Source organism: Convolutriloba macropyga, chromosome 9 (genome assembly GCF_964194025.1).
Source record: "Convolutriloba macropyga chromosome 9, txConMacr16.3, whole genome shotgun sequence".
In the NCBI taxonomy this organism is placed as follows: Eukaryota; Metazoa; Xenacoelomorpha; order Acoela; family Convolutidae; genus Convolutriloba; species Convolutriloba macropyga.
The window spans coordinates 38,097,264-38,114,901 of NC_134476.1; the positions used below are offsets into that span (position 1 = coordinate 38,097,264).

Consider the following 17,638-nt stretch of genomic DNA (forward strand, 5'->3'; position numbering starts at 1 on the left):
TTCTGGCTGTCTTCGTACCCTTTTAAGCTATATACTACCGTGTCTCCCTTTACAATATGCTCATTATTTGTGGGGAAAATGATCTCACTGAGAGCTACTCTCCAGTCACCAGCGAGTTGAATTTCATCATTGAAAAAATATCGAAATGAACTGAGAGTGTTAGAGTAAAAAATTTCCAATGAAGCAGATGAAATAACATGCACAGTGAATTCATCGGTGAAACGATTTTCACTCATTTTTCTCTACACGAACAAGCTGTAACTCTGGTTGATAAAGTTTACATTCAATTTTTTCACCGTTTGCATCAATAAGTGAATACGTTGGCGGATTGAAGGTTGCTAAGCTTTCTACTTCAAAAACTTCGTCGGTGAAAGATTGTTTATACCCTTTCCTGAAGGCTTCGTCTCTTTTGACAATTCTAACAAAATCTCCAACGTAAAATTTGGGTCTCTGAAACTTGATTGTTTGAGAGCTCAACGAGACAAGTCGTGGAACATCCTTTTTAGTGACTTTATTTGGAGCAAGTTTGGTTACTCGGTTGACTCGTGAATTAATTGTTTTCACAAATTGATCCAGTTTATCTATGTAGGAGTATGTCCACTTTTCTTCAAGGTACTTGTTGATAATGTTTTTTTAGTGACCGAATGTTCCGCTCTGCGAATGCAGACTTTTTTCACTAAAAGTGCTGTATAAATGAATTCCTCGTTTGTTGCATAAGGTTTTGAAGGCTCCAAGAAATTCTGTACCATCAGCAACCCACACGTTTTGTGGTTGCTTGTTTTTTATCATTTTTTTAAAGGCCGAGGCAGTTTCCAATGCATACTTTGTTTTTAAGGGCTCCACACAAAGGTATCTAGAAAGACAGTCGACCGCAACCAATAAATATTTAACATTTCTGTTGTATTTTGCTAGTTTATCCACATAAGCCAAGTCAACGGTCCAAATTTCATTTATGTCTTTTACTATTACTTTAAGTCTGGGAAATCGTAAACGAATTGGGCGATATTTTGTAAAAGATGACTTGGTTTCCAAGTATGTCTTAACTTTACCAAATGATAATTTGCTTTGGGTTTTTAATCGCTTTGGGTTTCCAAACGATGCAGGTCCCTTCAAATACAGTTGGTCCAACGTTTTTTTCTCAGAAGAAGTAAGACCATTTTTGCTGTTTGGTCTCTCCTTCTGCCGTCTTTTTTCTTGTGCCCGTTTTTCTTTGGTTGGTAACTTGATATTCCTCGTGGGCTGTCAAAAATTTCTTCTTCGCTTTCGGATGCTTCCAAGATCTGTTTGGCATAGGTATTCGAAACTAAATGAGGTGGAAGATCGAGAGCTAATAATGCTCGAGAATATTTTTGAATGTCAATTTTCTTTGTTGACTGCTGTTTGCTATACAAAAAAACTTGACGCTTTTAAGCCAAGTGGTTGGTTATCAATATGAATGATACCACCTGGATCTTCAATGGATATTGTCGGGGATTCTAATATCTTGTTGAGAATGATTTCTGCTATTCCGATTTTATTTTTCTCCATCACTCCCAAATCTCTCATTATTGACTGAAACGGTGTAGTTGTACTTTTTTTGACAATAGGTTCAATTTCACTGTCATCACTCATCGGCTCCTCTTTTTCCTCATGGACTGTTTCAACATTTATGCTGGGTTCTGTCTGGACTACTCCATCCTCTTTTTCACTTTTTTCCAGATTTTGTAACATGTTTCTTTGAATGAGAGACAATTGCGTGGCTTTCTGTTTGTAGACAGGATTGTCAAAAATTTCACTTTTTGCCGGTTGTTTTGACATGAAAATTCTTTTGGGAATTAAGATAAATTCTTCAGTGTACATTATCACTTCCTCAGATGAAGGTAACACGAGAGAGCAATACCTTTCAAAAGAACCGTGTTTTTAGCAAAAATCTGCCTTTTATTTTTTAAACTTGTTTGTTAGATAAGTTTTTTAAATGAATTTTCATGACCTTGTATTAATGTTTTCTTGACGGGAACGTTACCGTTGACAACATTAAGCAAACACTTGCAAAGAAAGTTAATAAAACTATTTGGTGCCGACTTGATTAGTTCTTTTGACTTTATGTCCGATGTCTCTAACATTCGCCGCAGCATACAAAGCTCTTTCTCTCTCATTAATCAAATTTGTTATAACAGCTTTAGCTGGGGGGAAGGTAAAAAACGGATGGTCCTGGTGGAACAATATTGGAGCAGTAACGTAAAACGTCCAATGTTTTTGGATCCAGATCGATCAGTAAATGACCAAAGGGTTGTTTGGTTGCTAGCTCGTAGCTATCTTTCAAAAATTGCGTGTTATTAAGCTGTCGACCAATTAAACCAATCTGTTGAATGTCACGGGGTGATTTAAATAAAATGATGTGTGTTGTATTAAGATCAATAGTTCGTGACCATTTACTTTGTTGAAACAAATTGTGTTTTACGTAAATTACACTAATGTTTTTGTGACGTCCTGCTGTAGCCAATTTCGAACTCTTTGTCATTAAAAATCTCTTCACATGAATCGTCAAACACCAACAGACAGTTTTCGAGCGCCGATATCAAATCGAAGCTTAAAAATTTGGTAAACTGTAGGTTTAGTTTTGCCTCTAGTGACTTAAATTTGTGCCCGTTTTTCTGTGCCCGTTTTTCTTTGGTTGGTAACTTGATATTCCTCGTGGGCTGTCAAAAATTTCTTCTTCGCTTTCGGATGCTTCCAAGATCTGTTTGGCATAGGTATTCGAAACTAAATGAGGTGGAAGATCGAGAGCTAATAATGCTCGAGAATATTTTTGAATGTCAATTTTCTTTGTTGACTGCTGTTTGCTATACAAAAAAACTTGACGCTTTTAAGCCAAGTGGTTGGTTATCAATATGAATGATACCACCTGGATGTTCAATGGATATTGTCGGGGATTCTAATATCTTGTTGAGAATGATTTCTGCTCTTCCGATTTTATTTTTCTCCATCACTCCCAAATCTCTCATTATTGACTGAAACGTTGTAGTTGTACTTTTTTTGACAATAGGTTCAATTTCACTGTCATCACTCATCGGCTCCTCTTTTTCCTCATGGACTGTTTCAACATTTATGCTGGGTTCTGTCTGGACTACTCCATCCTCTTTTCACTTTTTTCCAGATTTTGTAACATGTTTCTTTGAATGAGAGACAATTGCGTGGCTTTCTGTTTGTAGACAGGATTGTCAAAAATTTCACTTTTTGCCGGTTGTTTTGACATGAAAATTCTTTTGGGAATTAAGATAAATTCTTCAGTGTACATTATCACTTCCTCAGATGAAGGTAACACGAGAGAGCAATACCTTTCAAAAGAACCGTGTTTTTAGCAAAAATCTGCCTTTTATTTTTTAAACTTGTTTGTTTAGATAAGTTTTTTAAATGAATTTTCATGACCTTGTATTAATGTTTTCTTGACGGGAACGTTACCGTTGACAACATTAAGCAAACACTTGCAAAGAAAGTTAATAAAACTATTTGGTGCCGACATGATTAGTTCTTTTGACTTTATGTCCGATGTCTCTAACATTCGCCGCAGCATACAAAGCTCTTTCTCTCTCATTACTCAAATTTGTTATAACAGCTTTAGCTGGGGGGAAGGTAAAAAACGGATGGTCCTGGTGGAACAATATTGGAGCAGTAACGTAAAACGTCCGATGTTTTTGGATCCAGATCGATCAGTAAATGACCAAAGGGTTGTTTGGTTGCTAGCTCGTAGCTATCTTTCAAAAATTGCGTGTTATTAAGCTGTCGACCAATTAAACCAATCTGTTGAATGTCACGGGGTGATTTAAATAAAATGATGTGTGTTGTATTAAGATCAATAGTTCGTGACCATTTACTTTGTTGAAACAAATTGTGTTTTACGTAAATTACACTAATGTTTTTGTGACGTCCTGCTGTAGCCAATTTCGAACTCTTTGTCATTAAAAATCTCTTCACATGAATCGTCAAACACCAACAGACAGTTTTCGAGCGCCGATATCAAATCGAAGCTTAAAAATTTGGTAAACTGTATGTTTAATTTTGCCTCTAGTGACTTAAATTTGGGTTGTTCATGTTGGTAGAAATAAAAAATCGAGAGGAACTTTGGAGAAAAGTGTTTTCGAGTAACATTCTGAAAATAAGCTCTGTTTTTCTACAACATGACGGACCGCAAACGGCCATAAACAACCGGTCAGTTGTTGAAATGATTTTATTCATAATTTTGGGTTGGGAAGAGCGTATCCAACTGTACAAGAAAGAAGAGAAAACCAAAAGGTAGACTCTTCACATTCAAGCTGGAAAAACATAAGTTTTACCAGAGAAACTATTATGAGAAAAATTATAATAAAAACTTGTGTAAAATAAACAACTTCTGATCGTGGTATCCTTGAATTACAAAACCTCCATGATCGTCTTTCATGGTGATTATCATCAAACACTAAGTCAGTTATTGCCCCGCCCGTATCTAACTGATCCTCTGCTTTACTCAATTCAAAATAAGTTTTTTTAAAAAAGAGGTAAATTTGATTATTTCATTATATAAATTTCATAAGATACAAATTGTGAGTTTTGATTATCATTGATAAAAGTAATGGTGTAGTTCGCATTTACTCTGTCAGTTTTTTCTCTGAAAACAATTGACTGTACGTTGTTCTTTTCAATTCTTCGTCTTATTTCAGCTGGAAGGCTCTTATCGTTCAGTGACATCAGAACTGGTTCTGCACGCTTGGGCATAGGTTAAGGGGTTAGTTTCAGCTTTCGCATTTTCTTTTCCAAAGACATGGTACAATTGAAAGTACTCCAAAAATGAAAGGTATTTCTTGAAGGCTTCTATTTCAGCTCCAGTACAGACAAGTTGCTGTTTCGTCAGTACAGTTTGACCACGACTGTCAACTTTTTCCTCTTTGACAAATGTAGCTTTTAATTGATTTTCATCCGCTATACAACTGTAAACCACTAAGTTTGGGGACAAGTTCACTTGAAGTAGAGACGATGCTGCTTTCTCGGACCGTCGATTCATTCGTTAGCCACAGGTAAAAAAGTAGCTTTTTTTCTTGCACAGTGTTGATTTCTTTGCCGCTTAGGACAGCTTAAAACAAGTAAAGTACAAATTGGTGTCTCGTGAAAAAATTTCAAATTTTCAATTTTTGGACATAATAAAATCTCCAAATTGATAACGTCCTTTTTGAGAAGTTTCTGAATAGTTTCTGTTTTTTCTGTTCCCTTCGCATAAAAAGTTGCCAAGGGAAAACGAAGTGCTATGCTATCAAAAATTTGTTGCAAATAACAATATGGATAATCTCCACTCTCCCAATTCAAACCAAGGAGATATTTTGACACCCAACTGTATGATCGTCTCTCACTCGAAGACAGTATGTTGAATGAAGTTGGGGGTAAAAATGACACAGTATTGCAATAATTTTCTGTCGAAACAGCTAGTTCTTTGATAATAAAACCAGACTTTTTATGTCGAAAGCCTTCAAAATCAAGAACAACTGGTCTTGATTTCAACATTCCAGCAAAATGAATAAATTGCTTTTAAAAGTCTTTACATATAGACAGAAGGCAAGTCCTGTCACGTGACCAAGATACTCATTTGTCACTGGACACGGTAGGACATACGAATAGCCCGGCCCTTTTTCACTATATTCAAAGACAAAACCTGAAGCGTGGTGAAGTATAGCATGCAACCTCAAAATTTTGTAAGACTTGAAATACTTGTCCAGAGACGAATTATCAATTCTAATCAGTCCACCATAGGGTCTCATTTTCATCGCAATATCCAAATCAAGATCAGGATCCAAGTACTGACATGTTGCCAAGAAATAAAGAAACCTTTCACCGTATTAAAAATAATCCTTTTTTTTAATTCCTTGTAAATTTCGTGAATAGCTTTCAAATAAACCGTCGCTAGGGTTGTCATGGCGGAAAATGAGTTTCAAGGCCGCCTAGTCCCCTTAATCCCTTTCCGTCTAGGATAACCCCCTATTATCCCATGTTTAAGTATCGTAGGATAACCCCCCTCTCTTGAGACATTATTTACTTACTACTTACGTAATTAAGTAACAAATGAAGTGCGAAATGCTCGCAAACAACACTATGATCAAAAAAATGACTTTATCAAGTAGTCCAGCACAAAAATTTAAAGTGTTCAAAGAATTCTTAGGGCAAAGGAAAAAATCAGTAAAAGACATTGATGTGGAAGAATTTAATCACTTTTTTATCAACGTAGGGAAGAAAGTGAGTAACACAAATTTTCGCAATGTAGACAGTGAGCCAGGTTTACCATGTCACGACAAAACTTTTTTCTTATTTCCCGTCAACACTATCGAAATATTCAACATAATAGAAAACAAAAGCAGAGCGGGTTATGATGGAATTAGTAATAAACTTTTAAAACTTGTAGCTTCTGTAGTTAGCTATCATGTCGCTAAGCTGATAAATAGGAGCATTCAAGAAGGGTTTTTTCCGGTTTGTCTTAAAACAGCTAAGGTGACTCCTCTACATAAAAATGGAAGTTTTGAAAACCCTTCAAACTATCGACCAATTAGACTATTGTCATCCCTAAGCAAAGTGTTTGAAAAAGTCTTGAATACAAGGATGGTTGAATTCATCGGAAAACATCAACTTCTCTCAAACGAACAGTTCGGTTTCCGGCCAAAACGCTCATGCACACACGCTATAGCATCAGTTACAGAACTGATGCGAAATGTTATTGACTCACAAAAAATGGGTTTCGCTTGCTTCATTGACCTTCAAAAGGCATTTGACACAATTGATCATTCACTTCTGATAAAAAAAAATACAAAATCTAGGCTTTCGAGGATAAATTAGTACACTCATTGCTTCATTCCTGTCAGATAGAAAACAATTTGTAGTCCACGGATCAAAAGAGTCGAAAAAAAGGGAAGTTAATGTATGTGTTCCACAGGGATCAATTTTGGGCCCGTTGCTGTTTCTTTTGTTTATCAATGATCTGCCTCAAATTGTCCAAGATAATTAAAAAAATAGCACTTTTTGCAGACGACACAACAATTTTAACATCAGGCAATAATTTGGAAATTGAGGAAAAGCTCAATAATGACTTGAAAAAGATTGAAAATTGGTCCTCAAGAAACAAACTTGTCATTGACAGTAAGAAATGTAAAATTGCTGGTTTTGGCCGGAATGTACAAAAATCAAAAAATCTGCTATTAGGCGGAGTGCTTGAAGAAGTAAATTAATTCATTCAAATATCTAGGGGTGTTCATAGATAAGCATCTCAATTTTGATCTACACATTGAATATGTTGGCAAAAAATTAGCAAAATTCAACGGAATGCTGTTCCGAGCAAGAAACTTTTTTACGAAAACTTTTCTATTACAAATGTATAATAGTTATGCCAAACCAATGATATCGTACGGCTTTTTAGCTTACGGTTCCGCAAAAAAAAAACAAAACTCAGTTCGATTTTCTGTCTACAAAAACGCATTTTAAAGACTATCTTTTTCAAAAAGAGAGGAGACCATGTATGCTATCTTTCAAGTGTTACAACGTGCTGTCAGGTTTTGACTTATATTTTGACGCTCTTGTAAAAGAGATCCTGGATCAGATTGCAAAAGTTTCTCCTTTGAATTTTCTTGATGTTGACAGTAACAGGCCGAACACGCGGGCATCCATTAAGTCACTCATCCCTTTACCAAAATTTAAAACACAGACTCAGAAGAAATCCTTGAGATTTTCAATAATAAAAATGTTCAACTACCTTGCAAAAGAAAGTCTATTACCCAAACAAGTATCTAAAGAACAGATTTTTTCGATTCGAACTAAACTTAGGGCATATTATTTGGATAATAAAGATGTTTTCGATTTGTTTTTTTAGGTATTGCACGTTTTTTCTCTGGGCATCTCTTGGAGAGTCATTTGACTCGTATGGTGTCCAAGGTGGTAATTTTATTAAACTTAATATTCTGTATAAAATGGTCTGTATCATCTACCATCTGAATTTAAATCAATCAATCAATGTATGTAAATATAGCAAACTTCAAATGGGTTTTAATCAGAATTTTAATTAAATTTCATTTTAAATTTTAATTAAATTTAGTTATCATAGTCTTAAAATTTTTTCAGTCGGATAAAAAAAGAGTGAATGAAGAACTCTGTCATTTATCATCTCATAGCTTTTCTATCTGATCTAGTTAAAAAAACTCCTTAATCAAGAGTCCTTATCTCCTGATGTTAGTTGCGATTGTCATCATGAAATTTTTCACCGTGCAATATTTTGAATTTAAGAACCAGTCAAAAGATGAATGTGTGATAAAAAATTCTTTGAGTAACGTACTGCTTTGGGCAAGATGTTTGCTCGTGTAGCAGAGGGAGAGATTTTTAATCTGCAGATTCAGTCTTCGGATCTTGGACAGTCCGATGCTGAAACAAGTATTGAAATTGATAATCGCAACATCATATCCTTATTATAATTAAGTCTTGATTAGTTTCAATATTACATCAAATTGTAGCAAAAAATAGTATTGTAAAGCTCGCGATAATTAATGGCTGAAATTCATTGTATCTTTTGATGCTGGCAACTCTTTTGTATCGACTTATTGTAAAATGATTTTGAACTGATCAAAAAGTTGATTTCAATTAGGTAAGGAATCGAAAAGTTTTGCGCTTTGAGAATTTTTTTGCTGGGATACATCTCTAACAAAGACTCTAATGATCTAACTAGAAATGTGGGAATGTTATGAATGCATCCGAGTAGAATCGAGCCATAATCGTTGGCTCCTCATCTCCGAACAGCTTCAGTTTCCGTCCGTCAATTATGTCCAGAATATCTGCACTCAATTTGGCAAACACCGTCAGCCTGTGAAATGTTTCTTTATATTCACATAAAACAAGTTTAGAAACGTTTTACATAATTTTACAGATCATCGTGGCCTTTAACTTCTTTTTGTCGTTGATGTTGACCAACCCATGTTTACAGCCGCAAAGCTACGGGCGTAGTTAAACTGCAGCAACCTTTATTTTGTTCTTTTAGTCGTCTGACACTTCTGACAAGAAAGCAAAATGTTGAAAAAATCAAGAACTAGGGCAAAAAGCAAAATGTTTTTGCAAAGGAAGTAAAGGGTGTCCTCAAAAAGAATATATCGGTTATCAAGAATTAGAGAATACGAAAAAAACTAAATATATAGAATCATTCAATGGGTATAAAGTAGATAACATCCACTACAGAAACCACTAAGGGAAAAAGCAAAAACTGTATGTTCGAAAACATATGTCGTCAAAGTCAATGAATCATTGGCCAAAAGTTTACGCCAAGAAACAGGTTCATCTATGTTTATCAGAAGGTCGATGGTACCTGTCATTTAAATGACATGAAAAATTGGCCAATAAAATTTTTCTTAAATCAATTCCAATTAAAAACAATTAAATATTTATGAAATGAGCGAAATGTCCTCATGACTTCAAAGAAGGCGAATGCGAACTGCAGTTACAAGAGAATAATCCACAAGACAGCGCGTAAAACAAAAAAAGTTAAAACCTGAAAAATCACTAAAAATTTATGAAAAATCATTTTAGAAAAACATTGAAATCCTATGCTATGCAATTAAGATTTTAATTGACATGATTTTCGCCTGATCAATAAACCACTGGAAATTGCCATTAACGAGACTAACTAAACAAGCAACAAAAAGGAGAACAAAACTGGGCAAGTCTTATTAAAAACACTATGTCTTAGTAATAAAAACCACAACAATTCCTTAAAAGCTAAATTTTGAAATAATTCGTCGAAATAAGTGTAGAAGACAAACAGAACAACAATAACTCAGACCCTTACCAAAACTTTATATCAATAATCAGTGTTCAAGATTTAAAAAGCAGACACTATCAACCGAAGAAATTTACACAAGTTGAAGAATATCTCATTGACAAATATCGGAACTGTCATTAACGAGATTGAGACAAACAAAAGAGCGACAAAGGCGCGCAAAGATTGAAAATTCGTCATTAGTATATGGAAATAAAGATGCATTTATTACTTTTTGGTAGAATCAATAAAATGTTATCAGTAAAAAAGAGCAAAAATAGAAGTCCAATTGCGTAACGTAGGCAATAAAACACTCTCTTGAAAACCAAAAAACTCGTTCAAAAAATATTTTCTCACTCTAATTTAAAATCAAAATGAAAGATCTCAATTCTTAAAATTGATTGCTTTTTCGCTGTGATAAGAATTACCACTCCCTTTTCTCTAGAAACACTCCAATTTGGCTTCAAAATATCTGAACAGATCTCAAAAAAAAAGACAGCGACCCAATACAATTCAAATTCGTTGTTGTTAAAAATTCAAGAGAAGGCCAATAATAGCTCCGTCGAGCTGTCGCTATTGCAGCTAGTAAAAATGACTAGCAGAGTGCACAATCTAGAGTAAAATTTGATTGATTTTAAGTAAACTGATAGTGAAAGTAAGGAAAGTAAAACTTGAAAACTTTCAGCGCCGGTTTTTTTCCTCGAGAAATGAAATGCCTCATGAACAATCGACTCAGTTTTTCAAGTCTTGGTCGATAATATCGCACTCTGGTATCGCTAGGCAAAAGATATCTATCGGCCAAAACTGAACAAACAAAAGCCAGGGTAGCATAAACTTCCTAACCCCAAATAAATTTGGAGGTTGGAGCAATTAAGAGAGTGAGGCAACTAAGCAAAATTTGCCCCTGGCTACACTAGGTTAAAAAAAATTGCTGTTTGCTTGTTAAAAGAAATAGTTGTTAGGCAGAAAATACAACCTCTACTCAATAACCGAATAATTCCTTCATCAATGAAGGCAAAAAACGTGCATAAAACATGCAAACAACTTTGGTCAAATGGGACAATTTAAAACTCGGTCAAAAGCTTGCCTCGTTTTAGCAGGTCTATGAATAAGCAAGTAAATAATCCTTTGAAGGTCGTCAGAAGAAAAAAATCAAGAAAATAAAAGCCTCTACAAATAACGGGCAAAATAAGTGTAAATAAGGGCAAATAAGTGTTTGCAGCTGAATTCATAAAAGAAATCATCAGAATTTTAGGAAAATAATCCTTTTTCATTTCAAGTAAACTCATCGAATACAACATCATCTATACAATATCAGTGATGACTGAAATTGCGTTACAACAATAACGAATCCGGATCACAAAACCTATCCAGAAAATACGAACGGTTCCTTGCTGCCCGACTGAATGACATCCAAACTGAGAGACTGTTTGATCCAGGGAAACAGGAATCGTGAACACATGAAGAACTTCATCTCCTCTGCCAATTGGTGGCCCCCTCCCCCTCCAGCTGATATCGCCCCACTGTAGCCACCGCTCTCCAGATTCTATAAGAAGAGAATCGTGTTTAACTCTACTTTTACATTTTTTGTTTTGCTGAAAACAATAAAATTCAGAATCTAACCAAAAGGTTAAATAAATGCATACTTAATTAAAAGAACCCAATTAACATAATTTTATTAAACTTTAACTTCAACTTTAAGCGTCATACTCGCATCGGTCAACTTAGCGGGCACACGTTAATTAGCTGTTAATGTATCACTAATTACTGAATTACGATAGTTAGCGCCGTATCCAGCGGATTCACGGGAGCAGTAAGCCTATTTAAGCAGCATAAAAGAAGTGCAGTGAATATTAGCCAAAAAGAAAATGATCCGAATAGAAAATTAGTCGAAAAATTGTGAAGTTCATAGAATATCAACCAATTCAACAGAAAAATTTTACAATTTTTAACAAATATTAGAAATACTGTCCCAATATTGCTGATCAAACAAATTACTACCCAGATACAAAAGTTTGAGACGAGTCATTTTCTTGTTTCAATCTTCATATTTTCGTATTTTGTCCATCGGTTCTTCGCCGCGAGATAACCGACGCAGATTGAGCCGAGATTTGCACTCTTGATCGGCAAGTATTTTTTTGACATAACCATCCAAAAACTTGGGAATCTGTACTGAAATTCTGAATTCCGCTGTATTTTTGTAGTCCTGAGAGTCGGCGGCCGATCAAAAACACAAATCATTTCCATTGAAAAATTGTACACATAATATAAAAAAGATGACGGCTGAGAATATTTCTGAAAAATGTCCACATTTGTTGTTTTGTAGAACTAAAAGGCCGCAACCAACTTGTGTTTGCTTAAAAATGGCAGAGCAAAAACTTTCGCGTAGCATCCATAATGAACCAAAACGCGGTAAAAATTTCGGTTTTGTTGTCAGCCAGCAATGTTCCCGGAATAAATGTTACCAAAAAATTTTCCAACCATGTTTGGTCCAAAATTTTGTAACATTTTCCATATAATTATTGTGACTTTGAACATAAAAGCGGCCATTATACTGGAATTGTCCACTCATCGTTGGTCACAGCTGTTCCAAAAAATGGATAAATTTGTAAAAAAAAAAAAGATAATGGTGCGCATCTGAATGTTTCATCGAAAAGAACATAGTTCGGACTGCCTAACAGTTCCAATCCTTGATTTGTCGCACAAATTGAAATTCCTTCTTCTTGATGAAACAAAATTTTTTGATTGTTTTTTGTTAATCTCCAACTTTCCGGTATCTTAAATATCTTGCTGACTTTTTTGGCAGTAGAAGCAAGCATTCAGATAGTGTGTAATTTAATCCACGTCGAATCTTGTCGCACTGGTATGGTACAAAAATTTGACCCATTTCCTGCAAGTTTTCGTTGTAAGAGGGGCGAAGTGGTGTAGCTGGACTCCGGGAACTTGGTTCCAAGCTTTTTCGTCGAATAATTTCTACCTCAATGTTTTAATGTAACTACGCATTAATATCGACAGAATTAGGGGTAGTTTTGTCTTACTGAAACAAAAAATTTTAACAATTGAACTTTGTCTCCCCCTTAGCTTAGATTTTCTGAAGTTGAACATCATTTTTCAGTTTAATCTGGGCTAGAAATGGCAAAAAATTTGTGTGGGATAGTGGCGTTCTTGTAAGATAATTGCACGTCCCAGTTTAGTTTACTAACTCAGGAGTTAATTCGGCTAATAAGAAGCCTAGTTTTGACTTTTAGGATAATATTCATCTCCGCTAATAGTCCGTACAACCAGACATAAACAACTTTGAACAAATGATGGATACCCTTTTCTTCTACATAAAATAACATAAACTTTAATTATTACCATTATCTAGGTCTCAAGATATTTTTAAAAAAATTCCATGAAAAATTTCTAGTTTTCTACCACAAAAATTTTCAACAAAGGATAGAGTAACACATGCTTCAGTCAAAACCAGCTGACTTTAAAAAACGCCAAAACGTGTCTTGATCCAAAAAGAGCCGAAAACATTAAAATGAATTTAATTACCCGAAATTGTTAGTTCATTAATACGAAGTATCTGCTCATATATATATATATATATATATATATATATATATATATATATACATATATGTATATATATATATATATATATATATATATATATAAATATACATAAATATATATATATATATATATATATACATACATACATATTTATGATATGTATATATATATATATATATATATATAGAGAGAGATGGATAGTTCCATATTAAGTCCCATGAGCTGCTGAGGAATGGCCTTGCCCCTCGATAATTACAGTATAAATAATTATTTTATCGCTACAGATTTATTATGCTGGTTAATGTGCATGCCAACGTATGATTGAAGATTATAGGCTTGCCAAAAATAAGTTCAATTTTTGCTCAATAAATTTCTAAACTAATCAGATAACTTAACTTAAAAGAGTGCAAAAATTCTGAGCCAATCACAATGAAGTGATTTTCAGGATTTATTAAGAATTTTAATATTTGTAGGGACAAGATAATTGAAGCCAGATTAATTTACAGCAGATAATGGTAATTGCGGACCATGGCCATGTCTGAGCGGCCCTTGGGACTTGATATGAATCTATCAAAACCAAACTAGTGATCAGCGTGCCCTGGTTGCTTCCAAATTATTTTCCACTTATTTAAAATCTGTACCCGTTTCTAACTAACAGAATCTTCATTCAAAAATCTCACAATCTTTGTCTGCTATAAACAATGATTTACTGGAACGCTCATAACTCTGAATTTTGGACAATAGTCTTAGGAGTTCGAATTAGGACAGTAGACTTAAGAGTATATAAAAAAACAATATTTTGAACTTTATATGCTCTATTTCTTCATTTCTACTTACAAAATAAATATATTTTTTTAAAATTTAAGTGCATTTACATGGACTAGAATGTCAGAATTCGAACGAGGTTCTACTTACTGCTTGTGAATTTTGGTGAGCGAACTTTGATTTAATTTAATGAAAAATTTAATGAAATCATTGCATTTTGTTCCGCATCGTTAACGTGATCTTAAAATGTTGTGCTTTCCTCAATTTTGTTTACTGAGAATTTTAGACAATTGTTTTTTCCAGTTCCTCTCCGCTTCCAAACAATTTGTTTTATAATGGTTCAGCTGTGTATAGTTGCGTTTTTAGTGTTATCAGTTAGATTGCTACTTTCTAGCCAAATGAGAATTTCATAAAGTTTATTCGATTATTTCGTTTCGTCAAAACTACGATATAATCTTGTGAAAGACAGTTGTTTTCCCTGTATCTACAAAATATTTTTTTGATTAAACACAAAATACACATAGCACTAGCCATTGACGAACAGACAACGTTTTAAGCAAAGAAACATAAACCAACTAACGTCGGATGAATTGCTCTCAAACAACATGCTGGGAGCAATTTAGTTTAGGGGTGTAGCTTAGAAAGTTTTTGGACGCAAAAAATTGTACCTGATAGGGATTGACACCATCGACCTTCATGGTAGAAGTCAACATCTTACCCACCAGTCTACAAACACATTGTTACTCAACTACTAGCCTAGCAATGACTTTTATATTAGCAAGAAATTTTATTTCAGAATGAGAGCAATTGAACTCACTTAAAATGAAGCAGCTTGGAAAAGTTACTTGAGAAGTCAGAGAATGTTCTAGAACAAAAGAGCAAAAATGATCAAGCAAAAATTTGCATAAAAAAGATCAACACGTTTACAATAATTGCTTCAAACTTCGTTCGAGAGCAATTGAACAGGATAGCAGTTTCTTAAGGGATGGCATATTTCGCTTTGACAGCTCCCTGTTTGTAGGAAGCGAATTAAAAAATTGTTCAATTTTGGAATAATTGAATAATTTCTTACGATCAACCTTATGAAAGGCTTTTGATAGGCCAATTAGGGTACAATAGGACAGAATTCTTTCTTTATTTCTATATTTGTAAGTTTTGTAGCATGTGTGTTAACAGGTGATCTCCATTTTTCCAGCCTTTTACGATTGACTTGTATTTATGAGATCGGTCTGCTATGAGTTTACAAAAATAAAATTACTCTCCATTACTTTTCTGAACTCGCCGCAATTAGAGGGTTGTCAAAAAATTAATTTCGTCTATGATAATGGGATATTCAGATTTCAAATAGAAAATAAGAGGCTCGCTTCTATCAAGGGCCAATTTGTGACATACAAAAATTGTTCCCAAATAGGTGGAGCATTTTTGATGGGGAGGATTTTGACCACAAAGCTGATCAAATGAACCTACGACAACAACGATCTAGTTAAAAACCTCAAAATACATAAGCAAATATCTAATACACATTTTACTGATTGTATTATGAACGCATTTTCATTTACTCATGATATGTTGTTTCCGATTTGTGGAAGATTTCATTACAATAAAACCGAGATTGTCATATTATTTAAAAAAAACCAACCGTGTCTGGAGTGACATCTGGACTTGGGGTAGAAAAGGATTCGCCTGTGCTGGCACCCGTCACCACCGCTCTTATTTCAGACAGTCGTTGATTTGTGATTGAGTCAAGGGAGTCCAGCACTTTCTTCATCAGAATCCTGAAGAAATAAAATTTTTAACCCATTTATTGCCGGTTTATTGAATTGATGATTGTATCAAAAACATGGAGTCTCTAAATTAACGGTGTAAGTGAACCGCCTCGACCAAATGATGTCCCAACTTAACGATTTCGAAATGGATGGGTGGGGGGGGGTTTGATTATCACATTTTAAATTGCGGTCCCTCAGTACTGCCGGGTGGAGTGAGGAACAGATCTTACTTCCATATTCTGGGGTTATTGAAAATGTTCAGGAATCCTCCTTCGTCCGATGTCAAGTAATGCGTGTATTCCTCAGAGTGTTCACATCCCATCACAGCAATCAGAAGGTCAATCAGAAAGACAGTGGCATTAGGGGCACTTGCATCTGTGTCACACAGGTAGCCTACGAAACACGCTCATGAACAGATAAAAGTCATTAAAATTATTACAGTGAGATCCAAATCTGTTTATTTCAAAAATATCCTTTTCAAAGTTTTTGTTGACTCTAAGCGATCAAAAAGCTCACGCATTATTGTCTCTACGAAATTCTGTCGCAAGAAAAATCTTATTGCAAAACTAACTACCAAAGGTGTGGTTCTAATATTAGCATTTACAACTTTTACAAATGATAATTTAATCGTAAAAAACGAATGTCACATATTAAAAAGAACACATTTCAGTTTCTCCAATTAAAAGCTATACTCACGATCATCTAAAAGGAAAGGATCAATTTATCAAGAAGTAGAACGCATAAATGTGCCATCGGGGTTATGGACCAATGGAAAATATTGAAAATAAAGGACATGGTAAATTCAATGCATTTAAAACAAATGCGTCTAAAAACTGGATATCGTATCACATCATAATAGCCATGAGTCTCCAAATTTAGCACAATCAATTTTGTAAGTTTTTCAAAATTTTTACCTCTCAGATTCTCATTTATCAGAAATCGAATTTGACGCCTGGTAGCAGTCTAAAACCAGAAAAAAAATAATTCTATTTAAGACAATAGAAATACATCAGAATGAATTTCCAGACAAGTGACGGCCATTACAGCTCAAACCCCAACAAGCTTACGACCTAAGTTGAGCTCAATTCATCAAAATTTTGCGAGCAATTCACTAACTTAATTAGACTCAAAATTTTAAGCGTAGACAGATTTATTATACAAAAAAGTCAAATTGCCTTAAATAAACACAAAAACAGCTCCCCTTTTTAAATTAATTAGCTCTACGCTTGAAGGATGTTCATCAGTCGACGGCGAATGGAGACTTAAAAGTGAACGAGAGGATCAATTCTTTATCGGGAGAAACCTACCACGCTAAAAATCATGTTGACAGTCAACATCCCGTCCAGATACACAAATGCACCTATAAGTCAAAACTGCTGTGCTGAAAAGGAAATCTCAATTCTCTACAAGGTTCAAAACAGTGGGGAGTCCAAGGGGGAACGCAAATTTATCTTGAGAAATAGTCGACATGAAATCAACAACGGGCTAGCACTTCAATCTCAACAGAAGGGGAGCCGCACTCAGCTGGCTTGTCAGGAAGCAGGCCAAAGTTGTTCATTATTTATCAGACGACGAATACCCGTGCATACTGGAAGCAATTCAGAGAGAGCAGCCAGAGTTGTATCAAACTTTGTCAAAATCTGGTCAAGCAAGAGGAAGGCAAAAGCTTTGAAACAATTTCTCTTAGTACATATTCTCAGTACAAATTTATAGCCGTTCGTTATATGAGGCCGACTCGCTTTACCGGTCAATATTCCGGTCG

The 17,638-nt window shown here is 34.7% G+C and overlaps 1 protein-coding gene across 1 annotated transcript in view; it reads right to left on the reverse strand.

Moving 5' to 3' along the window:
- Window positions 1-1,383: 1,383 nt before the first annotated feature.
- The window catches only part of LOC142346211 (uncharacterized), a 136,690-nt gene continuing 120,435 nt past the window's right edge, over window positions 1,384-17,638 (reverse strand). The window contains exons 22-27 of the mRNA XM_075398724.1: window positions 16,107-16,269; window positions 15,750-15,885; window positions 11,170-11,330; window positions 8,702-8,839; window positions 8,318-8,403; window positions 1,384-1,826 (exon numbers count right to left, since the gene is read on the reverse strand). Of these exons, the coding sequence (XP_075254839.1) occupies window positions 1,384-1,826; window positions 8,318-8,403; window positions 8,702-8,839; window positions 11,170-11,330; window positions 15,750-15,885; window positions 16,107-16,269 (1,127 nt within the window). The remainder of the gene's footprint in view (window positions 1,827-8,317; window positions 8,404-8,701; window positions 8,840-11,169; window positions 11,331-15,749; window positions 15,886-16,106; window positions 16,270-17,638) is intronic.